Source organism: Conger conger, chromosome 6 (assembly GCF_963514075.1).
Source record: "Conger conger chromosome 6, fConCon1.1, whole genome shotgun sequence".
Lineage (NCBI taxonomy): Eukaryota > Metazoa > Chordata > Actinopteri > Anguilliformes > Congridae > Conger > Conger conger.
Genome location: NC_083765.1, coordinates 52,896,822 through 52,911,892, shown reverse-complemented (window position 1 = coordinate 52,911,892; position 15,071 = coordinate 52,896,822). Strand labels below are relative to the sequence as shown.

The window sequence follows — 15,071 nt, the reverse complement described above, 5'->3', positions numbered from 1 at the left end:
GCACAGTAAAATCATTAGGATACACTTGCAGTCTGCAGCTGTAGTTGGTACTCATACACATGTCAGACAAGATATGATTGAGTCAATTAATTGATTAAAACCAGAAGTTGGCACAAAATCCTGAAAGGGACCGGCCCTTATTGTGCACCCCTGCTATACGCTCAACCACCCCTCCCCAACCCTTCGTCCAGCCAGAGAAATCGCAACCCAGGGAGACCTAAATTCCACATTTACCCAATGCTACACCCAGGTCTGTGCCTCACCCTTGACTGGAGTGATCTCTCGCAGATACCAGTGTTGACCCAGCTGGCATTAATGCCACTGCCAGAGCTCCAGTAGAGGGTTTCTGACTCATATTGAAAATGAAGAGGGCTTCTGGCTGCCTCCAGTTCGAGCCACACTTTAAATACAGTTGACTTCCTGCCTGGGGGTTGCTATGGAGAGGGGAAAGCAAATGTTAAGCATTTGCATTGGCAAGTTCAGGCGCTCCCCACAGAACAAGGGCCGCACAATGGAGACAGTTAAATATTCAGCGTCCTTTCTGCCGCTGCTCCGAGCCGGAGACCCAAAGGCCAGCTCCGTAAACCCTCTCGATTAATGAGCGCTGACAATAACGCCATCGGTCCCCGGATAGCTGCCTCCCAAATTTGCCTGAGAAACTGTATAGCCAGGAGGAGAGGAGAGAGATCTCGCTCCCTCTCTCTTTCCTTCAGTTTCTCTCATTTTCCCTTTCCATCTGTCCCTTCCTTTCCCCGTCTTATCTCTCTCTCTCTCTCTCTTTATCTCTCTCTCCTCGTGCGTCTCCCTTTTGGCCTTTCAAAAACAGCCGCTGCAGACTTTCAGCCGAATGCAAACACATTCCTCCCTCCCCACCGGCCCTAATAGTTAGACAATGTACTGTAGAATGTAATTTTTCAGCTAATACTGAAATGCTGAATACTTTTATGAAGCAGCTCATGCTTATGCAGGCACTGAGCATAGACGATATGTCCGTGCTCCAGAGTGTCAACAGCAACGTTCCTGAGAGGAAAGAATTCCTGGTGCCCCCTGCCGTGTCAGGGCATCACCGGGGGGTCAGCAGGGTGAACGCCAGGGAACAACACACTGCCCCCGAACAGCCTCCTCGAACCCCCCATAACACAGGTAGAGACACATGCGGGTCCACTACATCTGAGCTAATTTTAATGAATGCAGGAGAGAGATAGGGAGAGAGAGAGATGGGAGAAAAAGGCCATGGGGTGCCCTTCGATGTAGAGCATCTTCATTCTAATACAGCATCAAACATTCACATTTTTACAGCATGTTTTTCCACAAATGTGTCAACAGTCAGCTTTTTGCCTTTCTCTGAAACAACTGGCAGTAATTCAGCACATTACCTCTCTGCTGTTCACACGCATAATGGACTTTTCTATTTAAATTTCTATTTAATTTAAGTGCTCTGAGTTCTCTGGAGAAAGGGAGCATGCATTATTAACCACTTCTGACAATGAATGAAAACACACACACACACACACACACACACACACACAAATGAACACTCACATGCACTTACACATGCACACATCATAAACGCACCATCTGTGATGTGCTGTAGCAGTCTCTGCCTTGAGTGAAAAAACTTAGGTCGTAGGTCTTAGGTGGCAGTCCTACTGCCTTTTTTCAACTCTAAATATGCCCATATCTTAATAATCCAGACCTTTCCTTCTGCAGCCAAGGTTAATGAATGATATATGATATGATAATGTTAATGAAGGAGACCATGTGGTCAGCCCATGGGACAGCTGACTCAGGCCACATACTAATCTGCTTTGAGTGTTGAGAAAAGTGGGATATAAATGTAATTATCCATCTATCTATCTAATCCCGTGTGTGATCTAGTCATCCAATCTCTACCTCAAACCCTCTCTGAAGTGCCCCTGTCTGGATGAGGTGAGAAAATACATAAGGATGATGAACTGTCCTCAACCATTTTGGTTAAAAGAGCTCCACAACCTGTCGGGTGGCGTAGAGATCATTTCAGCAGATGTTACTGAGATAAGAAGTCTTGTCCCTGTCAAAGAAGTAGAGGAAGTCAATGGGGGAGAAGACGACAGCCTTCACGCGGCCTCTCCTGTGAGTAGTGAGAAATGGTGCGAGACCAACTCAAGAAACTGATGTCGCCAAAGAATCGTCGAGCTGGCGGACCAAGGTACAAACCGAGGTCAAGACCAAGGCAGAGAACGTCCTCGCCAGGACAGGCGGACACCCCCACCGTCGAAAACCAAGGTCTGTCGGTGCTCCAACTCAACGTCGAGGGCCTTACCATCGCCAAACTCGAAGTCATCAGGCATCTTGCCGATTCCAACAAAGTGGCAGCTGTTCTCCTGCAAGAGACACACTGGGTTTCTGACGACAACCTCAAACTGCCTGGGTTCTTCCTCACCGGATCCATCCACAGCAAGAAGCATGGAATGGCAACCTTTGTCCGGGAAGGATTGAGCTGGTCAGCCACCAGTCAATCTCCCCCCGGCTGCAACATTGAGTGGCTGGTCACCAAAATCCAAGAAACATCTGTTGTGAATGTATACAAGCCCCCACCAACTGTGCTGACTGTATCATCACTACCATCTGTGACTCCTCCCGCCATCTATGCAGGTGACTTCAATTGCCAACATACAGATTGGGGTTACAACCACACATCACAGGATGGTGAAGCGCTGAGTGAGTGGGCTTCTAACGCTAAGGCACTGCTGCTCTTCGACCCAAAGGAGCCCCCAAGCTTCTTTTCTGCATGCTGGAACTCTCACACCAACCCAGACCTGGCCTTTGCCGTATGCCGCAGTAACGACCTGAAACCGGAGAGACGTGTCTTGGACAGGTTCCCTCGTTCACACCACCGGCCATCCATCATCAAAGTACCATCACTGGTACAGCCGGTATCTGGCAATCCGGTCAGGAGATGGAACTTCAGGAAGGCGAACTGGCGGCAGTTTATGGCGGAAACGGAAAGAAGAACTGCTGGTCTCCTGGACCCAGAAGCAGCTGATGTGGATGCTGCATACGCCGCCTACTGTGAAGTCCTCCTCAGGGCAGCAAAGCACAACATCCCACGTGGCTACAATAAGAACTACATCCCGGGCTGGGATGAGGAGTGCAGCTGCCTGCTGCGCCAACACCAGCAGGCAAGCTCCAGGGAAGAAATGGACGCAACAGCAACAACCCTATTGCAGAAGCTGGACGACACCCGAAGGGCCAGGTGGACTGAAGTAGTGGAAGCTATCGACTTCACCCACTCTAGCCGGAAGGCGTGGCAGACCATCAACCTGCTCTCAGGGAGAAAAACAACCCCCCGCAGGTGTCCAGTGACAGCAGAGCTTCCCAGCTCCTGAAAAATGGTCGCTTCCCTGATGCTGACAGAAACGTCACACGATTGACCTTGTGTGAGGTATCGTCTCTCTCCAAGGCAGCCAGCGTCGATGCTAACCTCTCAGGAGACTTCACAGTAGCCGAACTAAGTGCAGCAATCAACAAACTGAAGCCGGGCAAGTCATCAGGTCAAGACAATATCCACCCAGAGTTTGTCATACACCAAAGTGAAAGAACATCTTACTGGCTATGCTCGTTCTTCTCATCATGCTTCCGGAGGTCCAAGCTCCCAAAGACCTGGAGATGCTATCGAACCGTAGCTTCATCCTACAGACCAGCGATGGCCAGACCAGCAGGCTCAGAAAGTTGAAGAACGGTGTCCCGCAAGGCTCCGCCCTCTCACCAATGTTGTTCAACATATACATTCACGACCTGCTAGATACAACATCTACCAAGTATGGCTATGCGGACGACTTGGCCATCATGCTTCGCCGCCCAACATGGAAGGCGATGGAAGATGGCCTCAACCGAGACATGGGCATCCTGGCAGACTACCTCCAGAAGTGGCACCTTCAGCTCAGCATGGGCAAGACAGTGTCTGCAGCTTACCACCTTAACAATCGGGAAGCAAGAAGGGAACTGGACGTGCATGTTGGCAACAACCGCCTGGAGTTCCAGCAAGCCCCCAAGTACCTCGGCGTATGCTTGGACCGGACACTGTCCTACAAGCAACACCTGGATGAAGTGAAGGCCAAGACAACAGCAAGGGTCTCGCTCATCCGCCGCCTGGCGGGTTCGACTTGGGGAGCTTCCCCCCAGACCCTACGCATATCCACGCAAGCCCTGGTCTTACCCGTAGCAGAATACTGTGCCCCAGCCTGGAGCAGAAGTCCACATGTGAACAAGGTAGATACGGTCATCAACAGCGCCCTCCGTATAGTTACTGGTTGTCTGAAACCCACCCCTGTGTCCTACCTGCCAGTCCTAGCTGGAATCGCCCCAGCCAGTCTCCGACGGGATGCGGCTACCCTCACCCTGGCAAGAAAAGCCCAGAAGCACGACTGGCACATCCTACACAAAGCCACAACAACACCGGCACCACCATGCAGGCTTAAGTCTCGCCATCCCTACAACAAGGCAGCACAGGAGATGCTACAGTCTATCCCTGAGGACTTGTCCAGAGACGCCTGGCTGGCAGCATCCTGGAAACAGACGTGGGAGACGGCTGGGCCCTCCCGCATGCAACGATACATCCGGGACCCAGGAGGCGGTGTAAAAGGAGAAGACATGCCACGCCATCTATGGACCTCACTGAACCGTCTGCGCTCTGGCGTCGGACGCTTCAAGTCATCTCAGAAGAAGTGGGGCCTATCGGACAGTGCGGCATGTGAGTGTGGCGAGCCTGAACATACTGCCAAGCACATAATCACCGGCTGCCCCCTATACAGCCCACCCTCAGAAGCTGGCCTTTTCGACTTAGGACCGGAGACGAGGGCGTGGCTGCATGACACTGAGTTGGCCATCTGACGATATACGAAAGAAGAAGAAGAAGGAAGTCAATAAGTGAAACAAAAGCAGAATGTTTTAAAGGTCTGTCTTTTTCTCTCTACGCAACATGCTGACTTGCTGATCAACAATAGGCATCAAACGGATCTAACGAAAGCAATGTGCCCCTGAACGAGAAAGCAGTCATTGATTAAACTGGGACATCAAGCAGAGCGGGGGTACTGTGGATTTCAACTTGAGTGAGCTCCTCATTTTTTAACAGCACAGACAGTCTTGTGAGATCAATTGAAACTATTATGACCTGAACAGCAGGCTGAATATTTCATAAGAGCAGTCTAATTAACAGAGGGATAATATACTGCCCTGCACTTTGTCCGCAGTTCCCCTCTCCTGTGGCACACAATGAAACCAACAGGCTGAGAGAGTAAGGGGAGCATCAATTATGTAACGTTACACATTTTTAACAGCTGCAGATTTAAAAAAGGATGTTTTCCGTAGGGGTCCCTGGTGTAAAATCCAGCTATGACCAGCTACCAGCTGTTTCAAAACCTAGCTTGCACTGGTCAAACCATGTTGAGTACGGAGCTGGTCTGAACTGATCGACCAGTTACCAGCTGTTGCAAAAACTAGCTTGAGCTGTTTTTTCAGCAGGGGTGTTCTCAAAAACCATGATGAAGAGAAATGCCGATGGCCCTGATGTGACTTTTTTCCCTGGCAGTTTTGGAGGTTTTTCATTTTTCTTCGTTTCCATCACGAGTCGGTGGCATTGGCACCAGCAGGATGGCAACAGGGCAGAGTGAAGCCTCCTACAACGTTCAGAACGAGGTCTTTCTCAACCCTGACAGATCGCTCCTATTGGACAGCTGCCCTGAGTCTAAGACGCATTGTCTGCTTCCAACGGTTACTGTAGCCATAGCAGCACACTGCCAGGGCCGTTGGGCACATAGACAGAGGTTTACTGGGTTTTCGTCTGAATGAGATTAGTTTAAGAGAACAGAGGAGCCGGAGGCTGATCTTACAGCATGATCACACAGGGCTCCTTTTGTTATGACTTTAACATCAACACCAACAAATGTAGTTCTTCATTCTCACAGCAGAAAACTACAAATACCTCCTCTCCCCCCGGAATGACACAAGAAGGGAACCTTTTTTCACCCCCACTCTTATTTGGAGGTGACCTTTCATTCCGGTCATGTGACAATCTCATCACCGTGGTGATTTATTGGGGGAGGCTCTTAATGGATGTGGAGCCTCTGGATGTGATGGCCAGCCTCTGCTTCCCTTTCATGGGCATGTCGCCCAGGTGATGTGAGGGGGATGGCTAGTGTGGACAATCAAAAACATGTTCACCTAACACCCCACCCCAATACACACTGCACTATGATGATCTCCTTTGGCTGAGAAATTGATTGCCTGGTCAAAATGCTTGAGCATCAGTAGAAAATGTCTGATTGCCTGGCCAAATCACTAGTCAGAATAGAGTAATCCATTCAGCAGAGGCAGGGGTGCACAGCCCATAATTCTGAAACAGTTGTTCTCAAACTGTGGTATACATATACATGTGGGGGCAGCCTGTAGCCTAGTGGCTAAGGTACATGACTGGGACCTGGAAGGTTGGCGGTTGGAGGTTGAGCAAGCCCTTAACCCCACATTTCTCCAGGAGGGGATTGTCTCCTGCTTAGTCTTAGTAAGTCGCTTTGGATAAATGTGTCAGTTAAAAAACTATATTTGTTTTTAATGGTGTTTCAGCTGCATGTTTCCATTTCTGTTTTTTTGTTTGTTGACAGTAAAAGATTCCTTACAAGCAACTGGTCCAATTGTCTTCAAAATGCACCAATCATTGAGATAAGGAGGCAATATCCTGACTAAGGCTGGGTGTCACAGAAGTTGAAGATTCTGTGATTCTTGTCATTTCTTGGCAGTTTTGTGACTTTCCCCTAAAAAAAATATTTCTGTAATTTCTGCTGTTTTTAGTGCTTTCCATAATCTTGGAGCAAAAAAGCACATAACGACATTAATCGATAGTTTTTTAGGCCTTTTTCAGCTTTATTGGACAGTATATAGTATAGAGAGACAGGAAGAAAGGGAGCGAGAGAGAGGGGAAGACATGCAACAAATGTCAGACGGTCGGATTCGGACCGCTGACGTCGCGGCTCGCAACGAGCATGCGGTCAGTGCTCTACAGGCTGCGCCCACCGAGACACCCCAATTAAACGATAGTTTTGACGGCAGCTTAACACATTGTACAGTGTGATTTGTATGGGCCCAGGCATTTTAAGTATATTGCCAAATGCTGGAAACAAGATCAAGATTCAGTTTCTTCAGATTCAGTCCCGTTATGGTAATGTTGAGCATGCTCTGTTTTTAACAATGTTCTGTTAAAGGCAGAAAAACATGCTATTTCTTTTGAGTAAGTGATTGCACTAGTTTTTGAAAAGTCCAAGCACTTTTCACTGTTGCTATAGTTGCACATGCTTCCCATTGTTGCTCATGAGATCTATTACTGTCTTTACTTTTTTTGGGGGGGTTTTCAACACAGTGATTTGCTGCTGCTTTTTTTCCGTTTCCATTGTGACTTTAGCTATTATTTTCCTTTACAAACACCCAGCCTTAACTATAACTTGGAGGTGGATTTATCTGGCTGTCAGAGGCGCCAAGTACAGCTTTGAGCTTGTTTCTTTTTCCAAAGACACTTGAAAAAGACACACACACACGTCACACATACACACACACACACATCACACATCTGGAAGTCCTGTTTACTCTGCCCTGACGTTCTCACAGACAGCACAAACGGGGCTGCGTCGCTCCCTTCAGCTCACGTTGGGTTAGCGCTCTCTGCTAACACCGCAATATCAAGTGACAGCTCACCAAAGCCAGGGCCAGTGCAAACAGCAGGGATCTCTGGTCTCTCTCACACAGGAGAGGGGGATCTCTGCTCTCACACACACAGGAGAGGGGGATCTCTGCTCTCACACACAGGAGAGGGGATCTCTGCTCTCACACACAGGAGAGGGGGAACTCTATATTCACGCCGCGGTCACGGTTATGGCGGGGTCTCCTCCGGGGCGCGGTGCGGTGTTTGTGGGGCCCTGTGAGTGACCGGGGTCCGGCCCCATCGTCCCCCCTCTCCCCCCTTCACGGGTCATTAGCCGGGCGATGCTCCCCTGCCTCCCATACGGCCGGCCTCCAGCTCCATCACCGCCCCCCTCGCTGGCTCTCCATCTCCTGCTACGCTAGGAGACGCCGTCTCCAGAGAGAGGAATGAGCCATGGGTAGAATAATGTCTGCATGGTATGTGTAATGTGTGCCACTTCTAAAATGCTGTCAGTACACCGTACCACCCTTAAAAGTACTGCCAGGATGGCATACAACTACACAATACTCTACACCTCACCGCTGCGGCAAACACTGCAGACGTAGCTATAAAAATAGAGCAGGTACAATATACAATAACACCGTTACAAAAACTGCAGGTATGCCACATAGAAAGATACATTTAATACAATGAGCAGCATGTCTTCGCATCCATTAATAAGCAGTCATGCATCAAACTGCAATGTAGGCCTTTCCAAATAAAGGCTATTCCATTATTTTGTTTCTTGGTAATAGCTACCAGTACTCACATAATAATACAGCCTCTCGTTTCAGAGTGAAAGCACATACCATTGGGTTCTACCTTTCATAGAATTAATAGTGGTTGTAAAGTGCACTTTGTAATCGGTCATTTTAGTAACAAAATAAACTACAGCTTTGAGTAAGTGAATTAGCAAATGTTTTGCCAATTGATTTTCTTTTTGGTACTGCTGTTCTTTCAAATGAGGTTTCAGGGTAGTGTTTTAGTAATGTGACCAAAATAAAAATTACCCAATTATTTTTTTAGATTTTATCCCCAGCTTTTAATGGTATGAGTTCCCTGGACATGGATTGGCAACCTGTCCTGTGCACCTTTTGCCTAAAGCATGCTGGGATAGGCTCCAGCACCCCCCACGTCCCTGACCAGAAACGAGCGGTTTAGATAATGGATGGTTTAAAGATGCCAAATCATATTAGTTTGCCCATTCAGTGGCAATACTGTTCCCTGTGATCTCAGGAGGGCCACCACCACAAGCATTTGCATTCTCCAAAATGGATGGAAACTGAACCATCTATTCAGTGTGCAGTCCATCGGCTGAGCTGTTCATTTGGTATGTTTGGTCATTCTTATGGAATGTTACGACAGGGACGACTCTGCCAACTGACACCCTCCATCTGTGGGAAATGCGATGGCCAGTTAACCCATTAGAAACCCCATAGAAAGGCCCAACATGCATTTCAACGGTCATGTGTCATCTGTCACATGATCAAATACAACACGGGTCGCATCCACCCATAAGGGGTTAAACATACGGCCAATTAAGTATCCTTCTGCTCCTCCCTATTTGGGGAAATCCATGTCCTATTGCGTCACCCAACCTCTCCCACTTTGGAAAATGCTATGGCCAATCAGACATCATCCCGTTCCACCCTCTTTGAATAATGCCATGGCCAATAATGCAGAAAACTGCAGGCACCACCTATGGCACCTGAAGACTGGACCAAGTACAAGGAGGTGGACCAAGTACAAGGAGACCTCAGGCTGAAAAACTCACCTTAAAAGCCATTATCCTGCCAAATGAAAAATGTGTTTGTAAGTGACTGCTCGTGGTGGAGGTATTTACAGCACTGTAATGATAAGAACTGAAATCTATTTTCACCTCTGTTCTGCTGCAGAACAACACTGGTGCTCAAACAGAATGCATAAAGAAGTACAAAAAGTGTACAAAAATAATAACAGTGAAACAGAATAAAACAGTGACTAGATAGTACTTTCATCATTGTTTCCATCATACAAAAACAGAATAAAGGAAAACAAACAGGAACAGAAAATTGATTATATTCCCCATGTTGCTCTTTTGATGAGCACTGAAGAGAGAGCCCTGTGTCAGATGAGATATTTCCCACTCAATACCCATTTCCACACCATCAAAATCCTGCTGCCGCTTTTGTTTCCGAGACGCAGGCCTATGGAAACCCAGTGTAGACTCTACCCGTTTGGAGTGAACACAGGCTCGGGGTGTAATGGATTTATCAGAGGGAGGCAGGCCTGGTCCTGGAGCAACAGGGCCATTCACATTTCTTTGTTTTTTGGGGGGTTTTTTGCACCCGAGTGCGACTGTACTGTTTGATCCATTATTAAGAACGTGAATATTCAGGGTTCAAACATGGTCACCTGATTTCATTAAGTCTGAAAATAATAATTTGTTACTTAGCGGACACCTTTATCCAAAGCGACAGTTGATTAAACTAAGCAGGGGACAATCACCCCTGGGGCAATGTGGGGTTAAGGGCCCAACAGCTGGGCTAGCAAGGTTGCTAAATTAATTTTATGTCAACTAAGACACTCTAGGTCACTGTGTTACAAATGCCTTGGTGGATGTAGTAGAAAAAAAAGTAGTAAATGTAGGTTGCTGAATGAATTTAATGTGAACTGAGATGCCCATAATAACTGTGTCCACTGAGTACATCGATGCTAATAATAAAAAGCATATCCTTATATCTTTTGAGAAATGAGCGGCAAGGCTGCACAGGTCTAGTATAAGGTTGATCAGCTGGGTGGGCTTATTCACTGCCATCAGCTACATCAGAAATAGTGTAGCTTGGCGTGATTATATTATATTATATTATATTATATGAGTTTTATTATAAACGTTGTTCAATATGTGAAAAAAGTTCTACACAGTCTACACTCTCGAGAATCGGCAGTGGGGTTCACGCATGAATGTGGCTGTGGTTGGAGATGATTGGTCATTCCAGATTAGGGTGGGAATTGGACATGCTCAGCTGCAGGTGGGATGGCAAATTTATTTAATAGAAGAAAATAAATATTAAAAACACCTGTTCTGGACCAGCCAGGACACAGTGAGAGCTGTGACATCATCAGTGACATCACAAACAGCACAGTGCTCTCAGCACATGGGCAGTGGAGGAGAGTCAGAGATAACACAGTGACATCACAAACTACACAGTGCTCTCAGCACATGGGCAGTGGAGGAGAGTCAGAGATAACACAGTGACATCACAAACTGCACAGTGCTCTCAGAACATGGGCAGTGGAGGAAAGTCAGAGATAACACAATGACATCACAAACTGCACAGTGCTCTCAGAACATGGGCAGTGGAGGAAAGTCAGAGATAACACAGTGACATCACAAACTGCACAGTGCTCTCAGAACATGGGCAGTGGAGGAGAGTCAGAGATAACACAGTGACATCACAAACTGCACAGTGCTCTCAGAACATGGGCAGTGGAGGAGAGTCAGAGATAACACAATGACATCACAAACTGCACAGTGCTCTCAGAACATGGGCAGTGGAGGAGAGTCAGAGATAACAGCGCTTGACCTGTAAATTGACCAATCTTTTGGGAGTACATTTTGAAACACAGTGGGTCTAAGTACATGTCAAATGCAGGGCCCAGTATCTGCAATCAGACTGGTCGCCCTGCACCAAGCGATGAGCGGTGGCTCGATGGACATGCTGAAATCTTACCCCATCACCACGATCCACAGCAGTCGAAAAAAAATAACATTCACCATTGTAAGTCCCTTCCTATCAATGAAAAGGGCTCACTGACATGTTGACTCTGACCCTCTGCCTGTGTTTATAGTCCTTAAATTCGGGTCAAAATATACAGCTGGATGGAAAACGGCAACCTTCCACTTGTCTGTTGGTTTCCGGTTTTTGACTTTTCGATGAAGAAACATTGGCCAGTCTGTTTAGCATACGGGTCTCATATTGACCTTGGAGTATCCAGGAGGAGGTTTTAAGAGAGAGGCTGTCTGTGAGCGTAGCAACCAGGTTCCGGTTCATTCTTTGGACCCACACAAAAACCAGGTGGAGGGCCGGCTGCTACGCTGCCTCCAGGGCAAGTTTGCTCTCTTTGAAGTGGTACAAGAAATCTGCGAAATCCTCCAGCGTTGCTTCTGGTGCACCAGCAAGGCAACGCTTTTTCTTCTCTTCCAACAGTGTGCGGACGTATCCAGGGCCACGCTGAGACCTGCTTGATTGACCCCAGCATGTGTGTGAGTGAATTTCCATCTCATTTGCATAGTATTTCAGCGTCTTCTGAAGAGGACATTGCGGCTGCATCGATAAGAGCAACGATCTCGGCCCAAAACCCATCTTCCTCATTACTCCTGCCTACGGTGCTGTAAACAACAGTGGTTAAGATATGGGCTGAGTGGCTCAGGCTTGTAAAGCCCTACAAAGCTTCCGTGATGTTGGATACCCTGTCACTCACTTATAGTTCACTGTAGTATTCATCCAACTTGAACTTTCTTAGCCCCTGCGCAACAGCCAGCCTGAGATGTTCTGCTATTTTGCGCAGTGAACTGTCCCTCTCAGTGGGGTATAGCACTCTCTACACAAGCTCCCACTCCATGGAGTGAATGGTAAGAGGTCACCGATCTTTGAGAAATCATCAGCCCAAATGCCAACAATGAAGTGAGGTACAATGATTTTCCATATGTATTTAGCACATGTAGCTGGTATCCTAGTTGTTGGTTCTAGCATGAAGTCTGATTCATTGACATGACCTGACCCGCATTCACGTCAATTAGTTCCTGTGCTACGGTAATATTGAATTCATGGGTTATAGTTTCCCAAATCAATGAGGTGGGACCACTGCTGTAATGTTTGGTTATTTGCATTTCACCTTTCTGCCAGCTTTGACCAGTCTGGCCATTCTCCATTTTTCCCCAATTCTGATGGTTGATGTGAACATTAACTGAAGCTCCTGACCCGTATCTATATGATTGTATGCATTGCACTGCTGCCACATAATTGGCTGATTAGATAATCACATGAATAAGTAGGTGAAATAAAGTAAAAATGTTCCTAATAAAGTGCTCGGTGAATGTACACTATACTACCTACTGGTGTCAATCTCCTCTGACCACCCAGGGGTGTGTCGCAGCATGTGATGAGATTTCACACAGGCTGTGAACTGCAAACCAACCGAAAAATCTGGACATTTCCTGGACATTTCTGAAATCAGTGGTGCCAGGAAGTCAAACACTCACCGAGCACTTTACTGGGAACATTTTTACTTTATTACACCAACTTATTGAATTCATACAGCGTGAAAAGCGGTTAAAAGCTGAACAAGACAGCATTGTCACTACATGAAATTAACAGGAACTAAACAAAGGAGCATGAAAATAACTTAAATGCGGTATTAAACTCTGCCACTATAATAGCATACAGGCACATTTTTACTGAGCGCATTGAAGTATGTGGGTAGTCCAGAAATAATACATGGATGAAATTCAAAACATTATGTCATATCTGTCAAATGATAAATTAGTTTTATGCAGGCTATTATTTTCCCTTTTCACCTTTGTAATGAACACGTTTATCATCTTCATCACCATAGTAATTGTCTCAAAAATAATATATTTGTTTGTTGGCCTATTTATTTTTCATATGTAATTAGTCTTCCTCATCAATAGAACCATCATCATGCAAAGAAAGAAATACTACAACTAAGAACATTTTGAATAACAGTAGCCTATTAGAAGCAATATAAAGATAACAACATAGTCAAAAGATATGGTGGAATCATATCAGCATAATAGCATCTCAATTGAAGAGCAACATATACCAGCTTTATTTATTTTTCACGTACTTGTCAAGATTCATCACCATGCACAATGGTGACGATTTTGCGGGTACCATTATTATTAGTAATATTGACAGTAATAATATCAAAATAATAATAACATCAAAACAATATGCTATGCACTGAAGGTGGATTCATGTAAGCCTCCGTCTCCTTGGATGAGAGGCGATCTGTGCAGGGAACTGCACAGTCACACAATCCCACAATCACAGCCGAACACTCATTCATGTGTGGGTGTGCCCATGCAGCAGGTACGTGCACTGTGACCTAAGACCATGTTAAGTGGAATTAAATAAATCCTAGATCTTCCCCTGTGTGGCTCCGAAACAAAATCAGTCCCTGGAGAGAAATTGGTACATTGGTACATTTTTGATTTCAAAAGTACGATCCAAAATAATATAATTTGGCCAGGGTAAATTCATAGTTTTCAATGGGGAAATTAGCTTTTTGGCACCAGAGGCTTCCAAAACTGCAATACCAGGAGCAACCGCCAGAAAGAATGGCAATCCCTGGCCCCCTGGTAGCTGTCCATGTTAAGGGCCTGAGCCAGAGATCTCGGGCTGTTAGACAGTCACTCACCACCAGCGAGAGAGGCCTCTTCCAGGAGACTACCCCGATGAGACCAGACAGCAGCACCTGAGAGACAACACAGAAAAACACAGAGGTGAGCATAGGTGGACCACCGGCAAACACCAAACGGCTGGTCTAAGAGGAGAGGAGTCACAATTTGGGGCTTTTTGAACAGTGAGGGGTGGAAAATGTTACCAAATTTAACCATTGTTAAATTTTGTCACCAGTGGATCTCAACATCGTCAGCAAACATTGTGCATTATTGGCAGTGATGGCCTTATATTTCAGTGTCCCACCATTAATGGTTCCAGTTCATGAGCAAAAAAGAGACTGTGCTTCCAACTGTGCCCTGTGCAACCCTCAAAACCTGAGATCACATACCTGTTGAGGAAGCCACAGATTTTTCAAGGAAGGCCAACATTTTCCTACTCACTGTGATAACCCAGGTCTTCACTGCAAATGAGAATTGTATTTTAATCCGCCCAAATAAAGGTAAAATAATAAATATTGGTAAATAAATGAGTATATAAACACGCACACACCTTCAGTACCATCACTCTCCATCCCTACACCTTCCCTAAGCTTCCTTTGGTTACCTCGCCCCACCAACACTCACTGAGCCTCGACGTGCCACACATGAAATTCCTCCGCTACACATCCTTTAAGAAAGAAAAGCAAACCCGGCTTTACAGCTTTAAGAGCACAAACTCAGGTGCCTCGACAAAAGGAATCAACGAGCTTTGCTGAGAGACGAAGACGGGTTTTGCAGAAAACAAACAAAATCTGGACGAGCTGCCACAACAGATGCCAACAGAGGCACGGAACACAGAAACGGAGAGCGCCTGGAAACAAACGCAGAGGAGACATTTTATGCACACAAGCATTATACGGGCTATTAGCTCTAATACCTTCTGGAAGAGGACGAAGGGAACTCGGAATAAGCTGGATA

The 15,071-nt window shown here is 46.4% G+C and overlaps 1 protein-coding gene across 1 annotated transcript in view; it reads right to left on the bottom strand.

Annotated features, from left to right (window-relative positions):
* The window catches only part of fam189a1 (family with sequence similarity 189 member A1), a 141,471-nt gene that overhangs the window by 77,058 nt on the left and 49,342 nt on the right, over nucleotides 1-15,071 (bottom strand). The window contains exon 2 of the mRNA XM_061246584.1: nucleotides 14,132-14,188. Within this exon, the coding sequence (XP_061102568.1) occupies nucleotides 14,132-14,188 (57 nt within the window). The remainder of the gene's footprint in view (nucleotides 1-14,131; nucleotides 14,189-15,071) is intronic.